This window comes from Protopterus annectens, chromosome 15.part0 (genome assembly GCF_019279795.1).
Source record: "Protopterus annectens isolate FY-2018-M chromosome 15.part0, PAN1.0, whole genome shotgun sequence".
Lineage (NCBI taxonomy): Eukaryota > Metazoa > Chordata > Ceratodontiformes > Protopteridae > Protopterus > Protopterus annectens.
In genome coordinates this window covers 734,463,147-734,484,174 of record NC_056749.1, presented here as the reverse complement: position 1 = coordinate 734,484,174, position 21,028 = coordinate 734,463,147, and the positions used below count along the sequence as shown (strand labels likewise).

Sequence of the window (21,028 nt, the reverse complement as noted above, 5' to 3'; positions counted from 1 at the left end):
TACTGTCCTCACATGTGTACAGATATTACCAAGTATGTCCAGGGTTGCAAGTTCCAGCCAGTTTCCCCTTAGACACAGGGAACTCCTTTAGGCAAGGGGAATCACAGTGCTCTCGTCTGATCTCTGTATACTACAGAGGATGCAAGTCTGGCACATGCTGCTACTACCCATCTAAGAGTGCAGTTAAAAGAAACCTTTGCCTTTGCACAGTGTAATTTGGGAAAAACAATCTGCAGGCGTAAGACATAGTACATCAGAAATGCCAGCCCCAGGAAATATCAAATAGGTGACTGTGTACTCTGCTTTAACTACAAGACAGAAAAGGCAAAGACAAAGAAATTCTTAGCAAGTTGGGATGAAGCATTCTTGATGATAAATAAAATTTCATCAGCGGCCTAACAAATAGAAGCAAAGAAAAAAAATCACTGGTGAATCTTTACTTAAATGGGGTCACATTAATCAGCTAAGGCCTTTTCAGGAATGCAAAAGCATTGTACCTGCTTCCACTAGAGGTTGTCGAACACCAATCCCCAATGATTGGAATCACCAAAATGTAATTCCCAAATAACAAAGCACTGAAAAACTAAAAGTTAAAGTGTTTTTGAAAGGGGCAAGCCCGCTAACACACCTGGACTTATATATCAACTCCACAGTCACATCAATTCAAAGAAGGTTGAAATTTCCCCAAAAAGGTCATCACTGATGGTACACATTTAGAAAACTCACCAACAATAATCTCCTATGAGAAACAGCATTCTGATTTCTGAGTCTCAGAGTCTTGATCCTTGAACAATTGATAATCAAGGAATCACACTTCGGTCACCTGTAGGGTAACCATCTAGAAAGTGAACAGGCAAGGATGGAAATAAAAAAAAAAAAAAAGCTGAACAGCTGCCAAGAATATGCTAATATAAGACAGACAAGTATCCAAAGGAGTAAATAGTAATTTTCTTCCCCGTTGCTGTTCTGGTATCGAATGCAGACATACCTGTACAGGTGTCTGCATTTAATGGAGGAGGGATCTGTTGAGAATAAAGCCTTTGATTAAAAAGAATAAAACATTACTAGTATTGAGAGTCACAATTGTTAGTAGTATATTTTTATTACTTTTATTACTATTGTTGTTGTCGTTGTGAATACTATTGCATATTACTTGCAAAGTGCCATTGTTACTGTGTGTTGACTGCATTCGTGAACCCTCCCTACACACTTTGTTGTGTATTAACCTTGCTATTCTCTTGCTATGTAATGTGTTGGGATGTAACAAAAGCACCGAAAAGCAGAGCGCATGAGGCCATGAAATATAAGACTTGTTTTCCTGGAAGAGAACAGGGGCCTCTCATCTGCACTAGCATCTAGTTTCAGCTAACCAAAAGGTATGCAAAAATGTGCCATTCCAACAAATGGACTTCAAAACGCATATAAGCTAGACATTATCCTACTCTCAGACATTAAAGTGTTAAGAGAACAAAAGGGTGATCAGATCACAGGATGTGGAAAATGGTTTGTCTGCAAAGCAAATACTCCTTTTTCTCTCCCAGAGCACATTTTTGTGAATTTGCAGTAAACCTGCTCAACAGAGCCAAGCTGTGTTCCAAAGGCTGACACAGAAAAGGATTGTGTGTCTACAGTAGGAATCATCCACAGCAAAGAGAGAACAACAAATTCCATTGACTTCCCTCCTTTTGAAAAGAGTTATACACTGTCAAAGAAACCACAAAGAGATGAAGGCAAAATGAATTAAACTAGTAACAACTGCTGAATTTTGCCAAGGACACCACAATGGAAGCTCGCACTCCACCAGAAACTCCGTTTATTAAAGTACAATGAAAAATAACGCTGGAAATCCAAAATACGTTTTCGATCAACTATCTTCATCAGAATGAGCATAAAACACTTGATTAACATCCTTACTAGTTATATACCCTATCCAATTAACAAAACAATACAATTGATTGTCAATTAGTAAAAATAATGTCAATTAGTAAAAATAATTTAAACCTAGCAAGCAATTTTTTAAAAACTCATACAAACAGCCTTAAAAATAATTAAACAAAGTATTTATATTACTAAATTGTGTAAAATAAACATACTTAATTTAAAAACATTCTTAGTAGTAATATTACAGATTAAAAACACTCTAATTATATAACTAATACCCTGTTTTGAATGCAAAATGTATATTTATGCAGTATATGGAAAATGCTGACATCTAGTGGCTTAATTGTGTAAATGCAAGAAGTTTACAATTTTTGCTGATCTAAGTTTTAAAACTGGCTTAATAGACAAATAGTCATTTAAACCTGGAAATTTATTACAATCTAATACTATTTGCCAGTATAACTCTTTATATTCCAATTTATCTTCCCATAATCCACCCCTTATATCCTTGGGTACAGAGTCCAACACAAAGAAAGAAAAATCTGCTTGTGGGCAAGAAATTTGATGTCTAAACAATGCATTCTTCATATTCTGTTTTTTGATTTCATACAAATGTTCATAAATGCGACATCTCAATTTCCTTTCTGTTTTTCCCACATAAAAAGAGGTGCAAAAGTTGCATGTTACTAAATATACAATGCCATAGCTGTTGCAATTAAATGTACCTCTGCTAATAAGTGTTTTATTCCTAGCTTCCAAAAAAATCTCCTTTCTATTGTTTACCCTAGGGCATTGGGAACAAAAACCACATTTGTATGTTCCCACCCCACGTGGACCAATGTTCTTAGCTTTAGAACCTCCATATTCAAAAATTTGTTTAAAATTAGTGTCCTTCCGATAAATACATTTTAAAGGGCTTTTATTATTCAATGGTAGGTCTGTAATTTGGACAAATCTTGTCCATTCCCTAGAAATCACCTCCTTGATGGGTGCTGAATCACCTGTATAATCAAGTATATAAGCTCTATCATATAAGGTGGGTTTTTTATTACCAAAATCAGTAGTTAGGGCAGGCATGCTCTGTCCTAAAATAGGGGCAAATCTTTTATGCCTTTCCTGAACCACTTCAAATAAGGCACCATCAAGTAAGGACCTTGGGTAACCCCTATCTACCAACATGTTGCACACATTATTGCATTCCTTTAAAAATTCCTGATCATCCGAGGTCATTCTGCTGACCCTGACAAGTTGACCCTTCACTAAATTTTTCTTTTGAAAATAAGGATGAGCACTTTTATAGTGAAGGAATGAATTGGAAAAGGTTTTCTTACGATGTATACTAGAGGAAAACCCCTTGTCCAGCTTTTTGAGTGTAATATCCAAATAAACCAACTGTTCTGTATTTACCTCAAATGTAAAATCCAAAATGTTGGTCGTACCTTTCAAATAATCCAAAAATTCATAGAATCTTTCCTTGGTGTCTATCCAGAAAATACATATATCGTCCAAAAATCTCTTGTACATAGACCAACATTGGGTAAATGGACAATCCAAAATGAATAATTTCTCCCACCAGTTCAAAACAATGTTCGCATATGTTGGGGCACATTTAGCACCCATGGCAACACCTTTATTTTGTCTGAAAAATTCCCCCTGAAAATACATGAAATTATTTTTCAAAATAATTTCCATGAATAAAAGGCAATTGATAAAATCAACATGAGAAAATGTACCATTGTCTATCATTGCCTGTTCCAACAATAAAAGACCTGTCTCATGTGGGATGGAGCCAAATAAGTCCACTATATCCAAAGTGATGAAAATAAGGTCTGGGGAATATAAATCTGTTTTAACACACCTCATAAAATCCCAGGAATCCTTAAGGACAATGTCCCCAGTGTATGACAAAACCTTTAGTTTGTCATCTACAAATTTGGCCAATGGCGTAGTAATAGACCCCTCTGCTGAAACAATTAGCCTCAACGGTGGATCCATGGGGTTTTTGTGAACCTTAGGTATGCCAAATACTGTCGGAACCCGGGGATGTTGGTTGAACAAAAAATTATATTGTTCCTTACTAATGGAACCGTCCAACAATAAATCTTCTAACATTAAATGTATTTTACTTTTAGCTATGTTCACCTCATTAATTGAGGCCTTGGAATAGTTACTTGTGTCATGTAAAGAATCCCTCATCATGGATTCATAACAAATATTGTCCATTAGGACTGTTCCCCCACCCTTGTCAGGATACATCACTCTCAAGTTCTCATTCTGTTTTAATTCATTTAACAATTTTTTCTCTGCCTGAGATAGATTGGGAATGGCAAAATGTTTTGTAATAGTATTCCTTAACTCTCTCTCCATCAAATTGCCAAAATTCCTTAATTGGGGGTGTAGAGGAGGGTTAAAAACACTCTTCCTTTGAAGACCAGAAGTTGAAGGTGTGGTCATTTCTGGCCCATTAAATAATAAATGCAGATTTTGTTTTCTCAGGAATAATTTTAAATCTATAATGGTTCTAGGAATACTGGCCTTCCTATTTGGAACAAATTTAAAACCTTTAGAAAAAAGCTGAAAATGTTCAGGATGTACATCAATATTACTGTAGTTGAAAATTTTATAGTTATATAGTTCCAAAATATTCCCTTCCTGGGTGATGGTCAAATTATCATCTATCTCCTGTTGTAACCCCTCTGATTGTAATAAATCCGGTTCTGATTGCGGATCCGGTTGGATCGACGAAGCGAAGGACCCTGATCTAAAGGGCATTCTTCTTCTTGGAAATGGTTGTCTGTAAAATCTCCCCTTTTGTCATTGTCGGGGATATACTGTTGAAAACCACCTTCGTCCCTAATGGTCCTGTAATCTTGAACCCCTGAAAAAAACTTAGGTTTTGGGTATGCCAAATTATTCCTATATTCTTTAAGATCCCTGGCCAACTTCCCACGCTTCCTATTCATATTAGTAATACAATCAGAATCTATTTGCAAAAAGATATTGTGATACTGTTGTTTTTCTTTTTCAACCTTAAATAATAGGTCATTGACTATCCTGTCATTAATGGTCTCCATCTCTTTTACAAGACCTGCCATCACTCTCCCATTTTCTTTTATGATAGCTTTGATAACCTCAAACCCACACTGGTCAAAAATTTGTATTAAATTTAAATGAAATTCAGACCCTTCCTCAACTTTGTTAGGGAACTTTGACAATCTTAAACCTTTAGGTACAACCTGCTTGTCAAGACATTCCTTCAAATAATTACAGTCACATTCTAACCTTTTATATTTATCTAAGAAAAAGTACAAGTCGTCGAGGCTTTGTCTATATGTTTTAAAAGCTTTAGCCCCATTGTCACATACACCATCTTGCATACCATAACATTTGTTTAAAAAACCTTGAAAATCAAGGTTTGGCTGTTTGTTATTAAAGTCACCTTTGTTAAAGTGTCCAGAAGAACCCTCTGCTGGAATAAATAATGGCGTTCCGTTGCTACCTATTTGGGAATTGCCACCACGTAGCAATCTCGGACAATCCATGAAATTTTGGCTCCCCTGCGAATCGGAGCCATTAGCTTGATGAGGTGAACTAGTGGTTCAGGAAAGGCATAAAAGATTTGCCCCTATTTTAGGACAGAGCATGCCTGCCCTAACTACTGATTTTGGTAATAAAAAACCCACCTTATATGATAGAGCTTATATACTTGATTATACAGGTGATTCAGCACCCATCAAGGAGGTGATTTCTAGGGAATGGACAAGATTTGTCCAAATTACAGACCTACCATTGAATAATAAAAGCCCTTTAAAATGTATTTATCGGAAGGACACTACTTTTAAACAAATTTTTGAATATGGAGGTTCTAAAGCTAAGAACATTGGTCCACGTGGGGTGGGAACATACAAATGTGGTTTTTGTTCCCAATGCCCTAGGGTAAACAATAGAAAGGAGATTTTTTTTGAATCTAGGAATAAAACACTTATTAGCAGAGGTACATTTAATTGCAACAGTTATGGCATTGTATATTTAGTAACATGCAACTTTTGCACCTCTTTTTATGTGGGAAAAACAGAAAGGAAATTGAGATGTCACATTTATGAACATTTGTATGAAATCAAAAAACAGAATATGAAGAATGCATTGTTTAGACATCAAATTTCTTGCCCACAAGCAGATTTTTCTTTCTTTGTGTTGGACTCTGTACCCAAGGATATAAGGGGTGGATTATGGGAAGATAAATTGGAATATAAAGAGTTATACTGGCAAATAGTATTAGATTGTAATAAATTTCCAGGTTTAAATGACTATTTGTCTATTAAGCCAGTTTTAAAACTTAGATCAGCAAAATTGTAAGCTTCTTGCATTTACACAATTAAGCCACTAGATGTCAGCATTTTCCATATACTGCATAAATATACATTTTGCATTCAAAACAGGGTATTAGTTATATCATTAGAGTGTTTTTAATCTGTAATATTACTATTAAGAATGTTTTTAAATTAAGTATGTTTATTTTACACAATTTAGTAATATAAATACTTTGTTTAATTATTTTTAAGGCTGTTTGTATGAGTTTTTAAAAAATTGCTTGCTAGGTTTAAATTATTTTTACTAATTGACATTATTTTTACTAATTGACAATCAATTGTATTGTTTTGTTAATTGGATAGGGTATATAACTAGTAAGGATGTTAATCAAGTGTTTTATGCTCATTCTGATGAAGATAGTTGATCGAAAACGTATTTTGGATTTCCAGCGTTATTTTTCATTGTACTTTAATAAACGGAGTTTCTGGTGGAGTGCGAGCTTCCATTGTGGTGTCCTTGGCAAAATTCAGCAGTTGTTAAGAGTTATACACTGTTGTGGCTTGTATAGACATTCATTCACGTTTCTTCCTTCTGTCATATTTAGACAGTAAGAGTGATATTCATTGAGCCTTATTCATTGTTCAGCATCTTTAGCAGTTCAGACGTTCAGTCATATGAGCTGCCGGCTACCATAGCTACAGACTCTGAAAGAGCTTCACTGGGATATATCACTGCTATACAGCCACTCTCGGACAAAGGGACTGAAGATTGTCATATTGCATATTAATGATTCAGGCCTGGTCATCTACATAGGCAAAAAAGACCAATCTGCAGTGTGAGAAAAGAAGGTTTTCTTGGACAATTTCTGTCTTTTGATTAAATGGACATTTGCAAAGGAGGATTCAGTGTATCTGCAAATAATTATCTTCAGTTTTCTGAGTTTCTTCAGAGAGTAGACAAGGAACTCAGAATTTCTTTTTCTCTTTTTTTCTCCCAACCGCTCTCCAGTGTGCAGTTAGGGCCAAAAAAATTAAATAAAGAGATTCTGTTAAGAAGGACTCTCGGGTGGAAAAATAACTACTTTTTTGAGGGACTTAACTGGTGTTTAAACTACCTGTCAGCCACTAAATTAATGTTGAACAGTACTTTTTAATTAATAACTATTCAAAGTTATTAATTTATTTGTAATATTGTAATAAATTCTATTTTATTTCTAATGTTATAATAGATTCTCCTGAGAATTCATTAAAGGTCCTAGCCATATGGCTTTTGCAAGAAAGGCTCTGTATCTACAACGCTGTGTTTTGCAATTCAGAGACATGTTAGCCACAAGGAAAGTTCTCATTATTGGTATTCAGGTCACACGCTACAACAGCATAAGATAAGATAAAGGAAAGCACTGTGTTAGCAACGATCTCCTTCTCCTTATTTGCCTGACATGGAGATCTATAGAATGCACCTTTCAATTGGTAACTACCCAAACCTATCCGTATGTCCATCATTTCTTGATCTTTTGACAAAATAGTAGTACACAGGTTCTCCTCAGTATGTGCAGATACTCTGCCTGTCTTTCTGTTACTTCACAATGAATGAGCACCATTAAAGCCTATCGAAGCTAGTCATCAATTAGCATCAGCAGACCATATTTCACTAATTATGACAACATTGTATATGCCCCCCCCCCCAAAAAAATCTTTATTTAATGTCAAAAACTTTTTGTTCAAAATTCTGGTGATAGCCGTAAAACATCTGATCATGTTTAGAGCTTTAGTTGGTTTTCTTCCTCTTACATTTTTCATGATAAAAAAGTTTTACTAGAACACTAAACTTACTAGATAATTATCTGTTATCCTGGGGACTCAAGTGAAACATCCCAGCTGTAAAAATATTTTCCATATCACATATCGTCTCAAATAAAATCTGTTCTCTTCATTGAGACTAAACTAAACCTTCTTCTCTTGCCCTTTTCTGTAATGGTTCCTTCTAAAATGGCACTGGTAAGGCATTACTGAAAATGGCTCTAAAGCCTAACTTTCTGCATCACGATGTTATTAATCTTATGTCTTTTTTGTATTTATCTAAGTCAGTTTTCTCGTCATCATTTCTTCCACGCACAGTTATCACAATTTCATATTTCTTCATTTTTTTAAATATTTTTTTCAAGTGAAACTTATATATCTTCCTTTCTTGCACCACTGAAAACAGAAACTTTAATGTTTTCAAATCCCATTCTGTGAACCAAATTCTTAATACCTTTAAGTAATAAGTGAACTATAATTAAAATTTGTGCAGCTCTACTTTGCCAGGTTGTTGTGTCTTTCGGCTTTTCCCGGTTAGGGGTCACCACAGCGGAACTCCGGTCCGCTAATGATTGGCAGTAGATTTTTACATGCCGAGTTGCCAGCTCTGATGCACAACCGTCAACGAAGGTACGCCCATTCACGCATCTCTCCGCACAGAAGACGTTCTAGCTGAGAATTGAACAGGACAATGTCTTCAGGTGCTCCTAGAAATATTTCCTGGTAAAAGTTGTTGATTGTTTGAATACTTATTGCTAACACAAATAGGGGCAAACATACTATTTGTTAAGATTGAGCCTACAAAGCTAGTCTTCTTTTCTTCCTATAGAAGTGTGGAAATTTGTACTGCAGTTCCTTTTAACATGTACGCTTACATCTAAGTCTGTAACTTCACCCAAGTCACCATTTGCAGAAAACTGTAGTATCCTCACTTACAGTCCTGAGTTTATTAAAATCATTGTTCTCACTCTGAATGTCTATACCTACCAACTCTTTCATGTTGGTTGCTTGTACCACCCGACTTTTTAGAACTGTAACTACAGGAAAAAGGTAAATTTAATTGAAATCCAGCAAGACTTCTGTAAACACATCCACTTTGCTAACCATTTTACTTATTCCCACAATCAGTTTAAACTTACTACAAAAATAGTTTGTTTTGTTGCATTCAGCCCTACTCTCTCCTTCATGAGACATCTTTTACAAACTAAAAGATACCCCCTTTCTATACCCCCCTTTCTAATAAATTGTTAACCAAAGCGTCTCCATTTCTTCCATACTTTTAGTATATTAAGGACACTCACTGTCCTTACTTGCTCTGCGGTGAGCACACAGAACACGCGAAGAAGCATTGTGAGCAGCTGTGTGTCTCCATCTTGTCATTAACCATGGTGGCCGCTTTACACTCTTAGCAACTTGTTACAAGAGCAATTCTATACATGCCCACCCCATGAAGAATACAGAAATAAAAAGAAAGAAAGAAAATAGCCAGTCTGCTTCACTGTTTACAGCACAAACAAGCTTCCTCTAGGTTCTTTCCTGCTGACAAGGCTGCTTTTATACATGCCCGTCCCTTGAAAGAGACAAAAGTAAAAGAAAAGAAATAAAACACACAGACAACTTCACTATTTGCAATGCAACTGCACCCCCTGATTCCCAAACTAGTTGAAGTGCTATTATGGCACAGGTGTGGTATGCCTGCTACCTAGTGTCCTCCCCGATCCCTGTACTAACTGAAGTACCATTATGGCACAGGTGTGGTATGCTTAATGTCTCCCCTTGATCCCTGTAGTAGTGCCATCATGGCACAGGTGTACTATACCTGGTGCCTAGTGTTCCCACCACCACCCACTTATCTACCTACTGTGGTGATGCAATTCAGGCACAATTGCAATATCCCTGATGGCCAATTCTGACCCCTCCCCAGTCCCTGTGCAGCTGTAATTTTTGATAGATGAACATGGACTTTTGCCCCTGTTCACTATCATGATGTGATGCAGCTGACTGTGCTGATCGATATGCCTGAGCAATTTTCCTGAATTTCTTTGCATCTAAATGTAGGACGGCCATGGTGGTGCAGCAGTTAGTGTTGCCACCTCACAGCAAGAGGTTCTTCGGTTTAATCCTTGGCTGGGGTGCCTTATGTGCGGAGTCTGCATGTCCTCCCTGTGGTCGCATGAATTTCCTCAGGGTGGTCATGTTTCCTCCCACATCCCAAAGACATGCTGCAGATGGATTGGACACTCTAAATTAGCCCTAGGCATGAGTGCGTGTGTGTGCGTGTGTGTACGTGTGTGTGTGTGTGTGTGCCTTCTGTGGAAGATTGGGCGCCAGACTGGCAACTTGACACCATAAAACTTCACTGCCAATCACGAGCAGACAGGTGATCTGCTGTGGCGACCCCTAACCAGGAAAAGCTGAAAGAAGAAGAAGACTTGGCATCTAAATGCCTTTCTGGAAGCAGTTGTGGGAGAGAAGGCACATAGCAAATTGGCATATGCTCTCTCGCAGACTGCCTCATTAGCATACAGCATGGCCACCATGCTACAGCACCATACAGCATCATGTTAGGGCTGTTAATGAATTCCAAAAGGTTACTGCTGTGTGTGCATAAAGGTGTTCATTGTTACTAGTTTATCTGATGTGCAGATTCTCGTTTTGATGTTTCATACATAAAGGTGTACACATCATGGTACTTTTATGAATTCCTTCTATTTTTGTACAAATTAAATCTGGTGCATACTGGCTATTTTCATTTTTAGCTTGTTAATTTGAATTAAGAACCATAGATTTAGAAAAGGGGAAAATAAGTGTTGAACCAATTTATTTTCATCTATAAATACATGCATAACTGATAATATAAAATTTGTTCTGCGAGTTTGTATATGTTTGTGTGCTTGTATTTCCTTCAGTCTCACCCTCCCTGCATGAATGTGTCCATTTAAGTTTTAGCTTTGTTGGATATTGGCTTATCACAGTTATAGTTTGCCTGAATGTTAGCATTGCATTTTATAGCTTTTATAAACTAAACAGTAAAATGTCGAGCCATTATAACAAACAGACGACTACTTTTTAGATAAAAAAACATGGTAATGCTTAAAGTTTTAAATGTTTTTCTCATTCTCACTTTGCTTCAGCTAGAAAAATTTGGCAAAGCGGTGAACTACGCTGATGCTGCCCTTTCATTCATTGAATGCGGGAATGCTATGGAGCGAGATCCATTAGAGGCAAAATCACCATATACAATGTACTCTGAGACAGTCGAACTCATCAGGTATTTAACAGCATTTCTGTAATTATGTGTTATTCTCATCTCAACTGCACACAGAAAATGCAGTGTTAAATATTACCCTATTGTAATGATTTGATCAAATATTCAAATAAGAAATAATTATCAGTTACCAATTCTCATATCACAAATGCCACCAAAATTTATAACTGGTTGTTCCACTGTAAGGGATCTTATCTGGAATAAACTGATCTATCACTGTTTGCAAATGTTTTACTTTTACAGAGCTCAAACAATGAAATGGAAATCATTGAAAGTGTGCATTTAGTCATATGGACTTGTTTTAAACTGATTTGTCCCATGTTTTTAGATCTGGAATTACCAGTCCTCATATGCAGTCATATATCCTTCAACCATGCCTGAACTAGTTGTTTAATAAGATTCAAAATTATTTATCACTCAATCTAGGATTCAGAAGAAGGTTCACTACTTATGGTAACTGTCTACTGCAGATTGAATGATCACCACAAGAATATGAAAATGTGATTTAGCAACAGACATGGCTGTGATGAGCGCAAGTACATTATTGGCTTATTAGCACGTCTCTGAATGACACACTAGCAAACAACAGATCTGTCACTGCTATGTTCTCCCTTAGGCATGCACCACATTGGCAAAATCACCCCCCTACACTCACTCACACACACATACACACACACAGCTTTATTCGTGCCACGACAGACATGCACTTGTGCACACAAGTACACACACAGACATATACTAACACACACACAACCATGCCTTTGTTGAATGTACCTGCACCATAAGTGCTTCCATAGAAGTGAAAGGTGGTCACTTTTTACTCCAAGAATGAAAATTTACATCAGTGATCGATTCTCTGAATCAACTAGCATCATAAATCAGGAGTTGCTGCCATATTCAGTGGAGACCACATGGCTAAGTATCATTCACCATTCCCCTGGATTGCCACATTAGCATGCAGCTCTGCCTGTTAGACTGCCCCTATGCTAAAGCTCCCACTGCCAGAAAACCTCAGTGTAAGGGCAGTCTAAGAATCTGAAAGGCTTGTTTATAGGGGAAAACACCCATATTATACAATGCCTACCCTAAAAACGTGCACGCTGATTGGCCAGCCCAACCAGCGTGCCCGTGGTAAATCCCTCAATATACTAACGGAAAAAGGTCCGGTCGCCCGGACTTTTTCCGTTAGTATAACTAATCTCGCTATGTTAAAAGAGTTTAACATAGCGACACAGATTTAAAAAAAGCAACGGAGATCTCCGTTGCTTTTTTTAAAGCTGTCTCGCTATGTTAAACTCCTTTAACATAGCGAGACAGTAAAAAGCAACGGAGAACTTGCGTTCTCCGTTGCTTTAAACCTGTCTCGCTATGTTAAATGAGTTTAACATAGCGAGACACCTTTAAAATAAGCAACGGAGATCTCCGTTGCTTATTTTAAAGCTGTCTCGCTATGTTAAACCCATTTAACATAGCGAGACATAAAAGCAACGGAGAACTTGCGTTCTTCGTTGCTTTTGCCCAAAGCTCTGATGTACTGCGAGGCATGCGCGGTACATCAGAACTGCCGCGAACACCAGACAGGTGCGGAAGGGCAGCAAAGAGGCATTATACAATGCCATTATTTAAGAAAAGTAATTATTTCTTTTCTTAAATAATGGCATTATATATAATAACCACTTCTGGGTGTGGGTAATGCTGGATTTACCCACGGTTGTCTTTGTTTGGTCCTCGGGCCCTCGGGACCAAACCACGCCAACCATGGGTAAATCCAGCATTACCCACACCCAGGCGTGGGTTATTGCTATATTAAGGCTTCCTATCAAGGTAAGCCTTTCTGAATCCCTGCCTCAGTGTACTTTCTAAGTCGAGTATTATTCAGTATTCCTTTGACTGCATTATTATGATGTGGGTCATGGCTGATAATGGTCCTTATACCAACCCATCTACCTAGCTAACAAATAAATAAATACCTATAAATGTAGTAGATGTATTACTTAGGTTTTAATGAAAAGAAATAATAGCTTTATTCCAAATGAGAAGTATAATTTAAGTTTTATGTCACATTTTATGCCATGACATAGCACACAGCCAAACTAAATTACTTCACATCGCAATCCCACCTTGTAATGCCTTGCAGAAAACATTCCAGATAAATAAAGCTTGAGGATATTTTATTACAGTATTACTACCAGAAAGAAAATGTTCATTTTGCTAATTCATACCACCAGTTTAATAAATAGGTGCTGCAGATGAATGCTGTTAAAATAGATATTGCCCTATATTGTTTTAGTGAAATGAATACAGCTGTAATCTTATATCATTGTACTTTATATGCTGAAAAATATGACATTAGAATTATAAAAATTATATGACAAAACACAATAAATGAGCTACAGAGTTTTGGTGCCTCTGGAAAACTTTATACTGAGTTCATCATTACATTTATTGAAACTTTTGCATAGCATAGCTGCAATATCTGTGATATTAATTATAAAAAGTGTGTTAAGATAATTTGTTCTTATTTAAACCACATTTAGACTTTCTGTGATTAGCTAACAATAAGCTGCATTTAATAGCTCTCTAAATCCAATAAAAATCTCTCAGCTCTTCAGTCTATAAGACATATGGAGCAATTTCACTGAAACCTGTTTTTCTTAATCATATACTTGTAACTCTTAAAATGTAAAATCTCTTTTTGTTTTTTGGCAAAAGTGTGTGAGAGATGCAGTAAATCACATTACCCTGCAGGATAAATCATTATTCCCATGTCTCCGTTAAAACAGAAATAGAATGGGTTGGTTCAGATGGCCAGAGTCCAGACCCACTTGCAGAGCTGGCCTTAGGAAAAAAAAGGTCTGATTAAATTAATATTAACATAAGCTAAATCAAGCATTACAGTTTTACAAATAAAAATTAACTTCATGTATACTGTATACGTATGCAGGAATATTGCTTAACACTGTACTCATGTGCTGTTTCAGGTCCACTTTTTACTAACAGAAGTATGGATATATAGCTGTGTTATCCAACCCTTTAAGAGAGAAATGAAAAGAGAGCGAGAGATACAAGCAATCAGACCTAAAGATAGCAGAGTAAATAATAAATGTAGGCAGGTTTCACAGCTTATCTTCAATAAATGCAGGTCATACTTGGAATACAACTATTGTATGGCGCATGATTTGTATTTGGATTCATTTATTTGCCCATCTGTTAACTAGGAAATATGCTTGGGTTCAAAGGAACCTACCCTAACTGTGACCAAAGGAAATATAACATGGGACAGAGGGATAAAGCCCTGATTGAAACTCAGATGGCATGAGTTTGATTAGCATCATGAATGCCAGAGGAATCAACAGAGTGAATGAGGCAATACCAACGTGTTTTGTCAGGCAGGAGGGTTAGAGAATATGTTGGCAATATGCCAGATGTTACAGCTTGTGCTGGAGAATAGAAGTCAGTGGTACTTGTGTCAGCCGATGGTGGACCAAAATAGGAGCATGTTACCAAGGAGTGAACATGACTTCCTCAGAGCACTTACTGCACACCAGCACATGCATATCATGTCAAATGCATCCAGAAGTCAGGTCTCATTTAGAAAAGTCCAGACAGCTGGAGTATGACAGCCCTTTTCACTCACTCCTCTCCCTGATTGTGGAGCAGTTCATAGTGTCGTAGCCATGAAGAATACATCTGATGAAGAGATGCATTTGGGGTGTGCTGCACTCAAAGAAGCCCAAGGAAAAATAAGTGCTAGGATGCATAGGTGCTAGAAGTCAGTGATAGTTGGAGAAAAATGTAATGAAAAAAGCTGAGATCTAAAATAACAGACTTTACAAATGTATATCTAACGTAGGCAAGATATATTGATTATTTGGTTAGTGAGAGTGTAAGTGTCATTTTAACTTCTCATGGTAAACTTGTAGCACATGTTACTAAATATTATAATTGACAAAATGTACTGATTAAACTATTATATTCAATATTAATGCCACACAGGTACAAGAATCACAAAGAGATTCACATTGGGAAGTCGGTGAACTGTTTTATGCTCTGATTATCTACAATATGATGCAGTTAGTAAGGTAATGGACAAATAATCATATACTAATGATGGTTTGGCCTTGATCCTAATCTGTAATACTTCACAATAACATAATAATAGGGTGTCAAGATCTTAGCATGGAGATAACACTCACTTGGGAACAGCAACAAAAAGGTGACCAGCAAGACAGGGTATCTTCTGTTTATGTGTGGGACGTTGTACTGGGAAACAAGGTGACACAAACAGTGAAACACCGGCATTGGCAGATAACCCAGTAAAAGACTCTGCAGTTGTAACACATTATTAGGCTAAATTAGCACACGCCTTTCAAATTCTGATGTACCTGGACAATAGCATTAAGCTTAACAATGAAACTCAAATGCAGGTTTATAGCAGTAAATCCTGAGAAAAATAAAATCCATCAGAGGCACTCCACACCTGGATCACTTTGAAAAAGAATGACCTCAGACTAGACCAAATATGCTGCTACATATTAGGCATGGTACATTTAACACAAATTAGTTCCTTAAAAATTTGTCTTCAACACAATTAATTAAATGTGGTTCATTTTGAAAAACAGTACCCTTTACTAGCACTTTTTAATAAATTGTCTGTAGTCCAAGATCTCGTCAGAATAATATGTCACACTATTTTCAGGACTCCATTTTTGGATGAATGTTGGATATTGTATAATGCAGCTTTACTGGAATGTATTAAGTAAGGCAATATGGTATACCATCAACTAGGAGGAAAAGTATAATCATTCTCCTGAATAACAAATCTTTAAATATTACAGATCCCAATGTCCAAAGGTATCTGTGCAAAACTGGCAAAAATATTACAGATCCCAGTGTCTAGTGGAGTCTATGCAATACAGTGATGAAGTCTGTTGTCATTGTGCTGTGATGTAGTGCCAGTTTGTCAGTATAAGGATGATGTCATAAGAGTGGCACAAATGTCACACTTCTTTTCAGGTGTGTAAAATATGGTGCTTATTCTAGCTAGCAAGCATGTTGTCTTTACAGAATCAATCATTAAACAATTATCTTTGCTGGCTTTAAAATAATACAGTTAATAAACTCTAACTTAAAATGTACTTTGTTATATTTTAATAGCGCCTGATTGAGAAGATAGACTTTTATTCTGTTGGAAGACTTGCAGTTTAGTCATTTCCATTTTCTCTCTCGCAGTTAAGCAGCAGTGGCCGTAACAGAACATTTTAAGAGCGTGGGAAGCTTCACAAATGTCATGTTCTACACTTCACTTTTCCAACAGGAGATAATACTGACTAGTTTAGTCACTAACATAGCCATAACTTTTGAACTCTTAAATGTTTTGTGTAGTTTTCAAATGATAGTGCCCCAGACCAAGTGCTATGCAACATGATGCAAAGGTAAATACTTGGTTATCAGCCTGCATACTATTACACACCAAGCCAGTAACCAGACGGGGACCAAAGACGAGAATTAAACCCCATACCTTGTGCCTGTCAAGTAAACACCTTAGCAATTATACCAACCCCCAACCTTTCATTACTTGTCGTACTGTCTTAGTAAACATTAAGATTTCCAGTACCAGTCAATGCCACTTAAGTAACACTATTATTGGCCATTTTAAACATCCTATATGATTATAGGTCTCTGGAACATTAATCCAAAGTAATTTAAAAGCTGAACTCCAGACTGCATGATTCTGCATGCCAAATTTGGGTTCAACAGAAGAAAAGAACCAAGTTAGACTGATCAACACTGCCTGAAGAAGAATTGTAATGTTATTATGGAAACACTCAATAAAGCATGTAATTATGCCATTTGCTGTATAACAGCAATGAAACTGCAGGGATACAAATATCAATGCAATGACAGTATGTTCCAGTTCCATTTGACATTGTACCAGAAACATGAAATAATCTGCTTTGTCATTCTACATCCTAGATATAGTTGCATAGGGTCTAAGATACTTCATCAAAGGAATTATAGACCCAGACTAATAGAAAAAATATTAAAATATGACTCTGCAAAGCTAACACAGATGTCTTAAAATTGTGCAAAAATCAAAATTCAAACAATTCCATATAGACCAGCTTGACTACTACATAATTATTTATCTTGACGAAGATGTCATACTGCTGAGTTGCAAATTCATTATCTGTTTTAAAAAACTGATCTACAGCTCAAACTACTGGAAAACATTTTGAGTGAATACCACTGATCTTAAACACAAAGTTATTTGCAGGCTTTAAAACAGGATTCAGGAAGGTACCACAGCATGTACACAGTGATTTGCACATCAGTGTACCGTTTTGCTTTTCAGCAACCACCCTAACACAATGCTGCACATGTGCTCTAGCACAAAGATGTGTAGCACCACATAGGACTGGGCCCTATGGCCATGCTGAATGCTAATGAGGGGGTCTGGGGAGAGACATACGCTCACTAGCCTTATTCTCTTTCTCTCCCTCCTTCCCTGCTGGAACCAGCTCCAGAAAGACATCTGCATGCCAAACATTTCAAGAAAATGCTCATTCATGTAGATCAGCATGACCGTCCTCACCATGTGTTTGTAATGAGTTACATGTGCGCGTGTGTGTCTGTGTGGCGAACTCTTCTTTTCTGAACTACTATAAGAGGGAAGCTGCATACTGTTTGGGTGAAAAGCAGACTGGCATAAAGAAAGAATATATGTTTTTCTGGAATTAAAAACATTGAAAGGGACTCTTACTGGGAGTCTAACAAGGGATTATTTCCAGAATAGCACTAAGATAAAGCCGTCAGGCGATTTCATTCAAGGCCATGTGTGAGCTGAATGACTAGATCTAGAAATGCCCTGCTTCTACAATGCAGTAATTTGTGATTCAGAGACATTAGCCATAATGAGGTGAGACTTCAGTATCAGCTCATTTGCATGTCTCTGAATTCTAATTACTACTGTGATGCACAGATCATTGCTGATCTGCACATTGTAGTAGTAAACTGCTGCTTTTGTAGGCAGTGGCACTCCCCCAGTCATTCTCCTACTCATGCCTGTAAATAAAACATACACACACACATACACATACACACCACAGCCCCATACATATCCCTGATTTGTCTGCCCTCCTGTAGTTCCCCCCACCCAGATCCCCATAATAGTTGAAGCACCATTACAACACTTATCTAGTATGTCCTGGTGGCTAGTGTGTTCCCCTACCCCCCCATTAACATTACACTGTTAGTGTAGTTATGGCACTACCCTGGTGGCTAGAGTGTCTGCACACCTCCTGATGACCATAGTGATGTCAGTGCCATTATGACATTTAAATTTAATATACTCGCTGGTGCCTAGTATTTCCCCCCAGTTCCCTTACTGATTCTGATGCTGTCCAGGTTTAGGTAGACTATATCCTTAGTGCCTCATGTTCCCCCATACCCATAACACTGTTATGATAGCTGGATGAATACCTGGGTTTGTATCTCTCTAATATTGTACTGTAGGACTGCTTAAAGGGGTCTGATCCTTACCAAGTCAGGACTGGTCATGTGCAATGACTGTACAATAAAAAATAAATGTAATTATTACAATTTAACTATTCAAAGTGCTAAATGATATACATATAACTCAGTTCTGTACACATATATATTACATTTTATAGTTAAGTTGGACACCCTTCTTGGAATCTCATTTATTGAGTATTGTTCCAGAAAATACCTTCTTCCATCCAAATTATGCATTCTTTTTTTTTTGCAAAGGAAGCAACTAATTTCTCAGCATACGTGTGTTAATTTTAATGGTGCTGTCTTAAATTTAGCAATAAAAAGAAGGCAAAAGCAGAAATGCCATCAGCAAGACTTCACTACACTTTTGGATCACACTGATAAATATTTTCTGCATTTGATTACCGCAGTTTAGTACCTCAGAATCATAACATGCTGTGGCCTACCATCCACTTGTTCATAGGTTCATAGGTAGGTACTGAGCTATTGGCCCTAGGGCCTATATAAGCCTAACCAAAAAGGTCCCCTGGCTTTCGCTATCCAAGAAAATTATTTTCCTGTACCCCTCTTGAGCAGAGCCACAGAGGTGATCCCCGGGGTGAATTTCCATTTCCCATCCAATCATCAAGATTGTGGAACTGTAGACAGAATACAGCTCACTAGTTAAGATACACAGAGTCACAAAATACATTAAGTGGCTCCTACCAAGTGCTGCATCAGAAGATTTAAGGATCAGTAAAGAATCTTCTGGGAAGAACAATAATATATCAATAAGTAAAGGACATGATTGTTCCCCCTTCCTTAATGAATGCAAAACAGTCCAAATGGAACAACTTGCTGAAAAATTAGGAAACTCTGAGAGCCAACCTGAAGTTTTGCAAACATTGCAGTTCAATAAAATATCACTGCTGTTCATTTACTTCAGTTTCTTAACTTATTCACACATGCCAGTAGTCATTTAGTGAGGTGTTACTTTCCTGCCTACTGTCAAGCTAGACAGAAATTTCCTAGAGCTCAAAGAAAATCAAAATTTGAGAAACTTTAAACTGAATCTTTTTGCCTTACTTGTTCTGTTAACTACTTTTCTCATATTTAAACTGCTTAATCAAGTCATGTAGCTATAGAAGACTGACTCTGCCTACAAGAGGCCTACAACATGCATTGTTGTGGTAGAAAATGTCTTATCTAATATGAAAAAGCCCTGGAGGGAAAACAATGGCCATCCTTTTGACTGTCAACCATCTCCTTCCAAGCTGACACACATTGGATCCTCTAAGAATGAACCAAATGTTCAAGTCAATCATATTTTGCTTATACATTGGCATCATTAGAAGCGATAGCAAAACACTGTTCAAGGCTAGTTTCTTTCCAGCCTGAGAAAGATACATTGAGAGCTCAACCATGTCTCTCTTCATATCTTCCAAGGTGGAACATCTAAGATCATTGCTGTCCACATAAGTGACAGCCAGATCATATGCATACTTGTGTGGTAGGATCTAAGGCCATTGATGACATCACCAATTCTTGCACCTGAGAGAGAACTTACCATTAATTTCCTCAGTCCAGTGGGGGGTACATCACTGTGTCTGACTGCAAAGTCACCTATGACTAGGAGATTAGATTCAGGCAGTCTTAAGGCCTTTGGACAACAGCTCAGGTAATCCTTGTTTGCAGTGACAGTTGCACATGCTGATGTGAGTGCCATGTCTGCTGGAATTGTTGCTATGAGTATAGTGGTGAGGTGTGAGTGTGTTGCTGAGGTTGACGTGTATTGGCATATTGCCTAGGAGACCAACTAGGCTTAGGAAGGGTTGGGAAGGGATTTAGTAAGTACATCAGCATGGTGTTAGTGTTGTGCTGAGGTGGTGAGCTCTGACAACCAGATGACATGAGAGGTTTGCCTCCAGTATAAATAGGCACATAAACTCCTCACAAGTAGACTTGGTGCTACACAACAGTAATCATATGTCTATGAAGATGAGACAGTTGCTACAGTGCCTCAAGTGACCTAATGTTAGTAGGCAGGTAGTCTCATGGCAACAGCAAAACAGATGGTAACAGGAATCCTCATGGGGTAGGTGTTCAGTAAAAATGGGTCTGAGGTACTATGCTAACCAAGGTAACTAATTTGATGGGTGTGGGGTTTAATACTAATGATTTTGGGTGTTATGCCAACTGAAATACAGTAATAGTAGTATAGGTGCTATACATACAGAGACAAAATAAATCTATAGCTACTGACTGACAGTGTTTA

At 37.3% G+C, this 21,028-nt stretch overlaps 1 protein-coding gene across 2 annotated transcripts in view; it reads left to right on the top strand.

The window, feature by feature from the left end:
- AFF2 (AF4/FMR2 family member 2) overlaps window positions 1–21,028 on the top strand; it is a 3,001,139-nt gene that overhangs the window by 2,745,252 nt on the left and 234,859 nt on the right. For both annotated transcript variants that reach the window (XM_044057592.1, XM_044057591.1), the window contains exon 18: window positions 11,126–11,262. In XM_044057592.1, coding sequence (XP_043913527.1) covers window positions 11,126–11,262 — 137 coding nt within the window. The remainder of the gene's footprint in view (window positions 1–11,125; window positions 11,263–21,028) is intronic.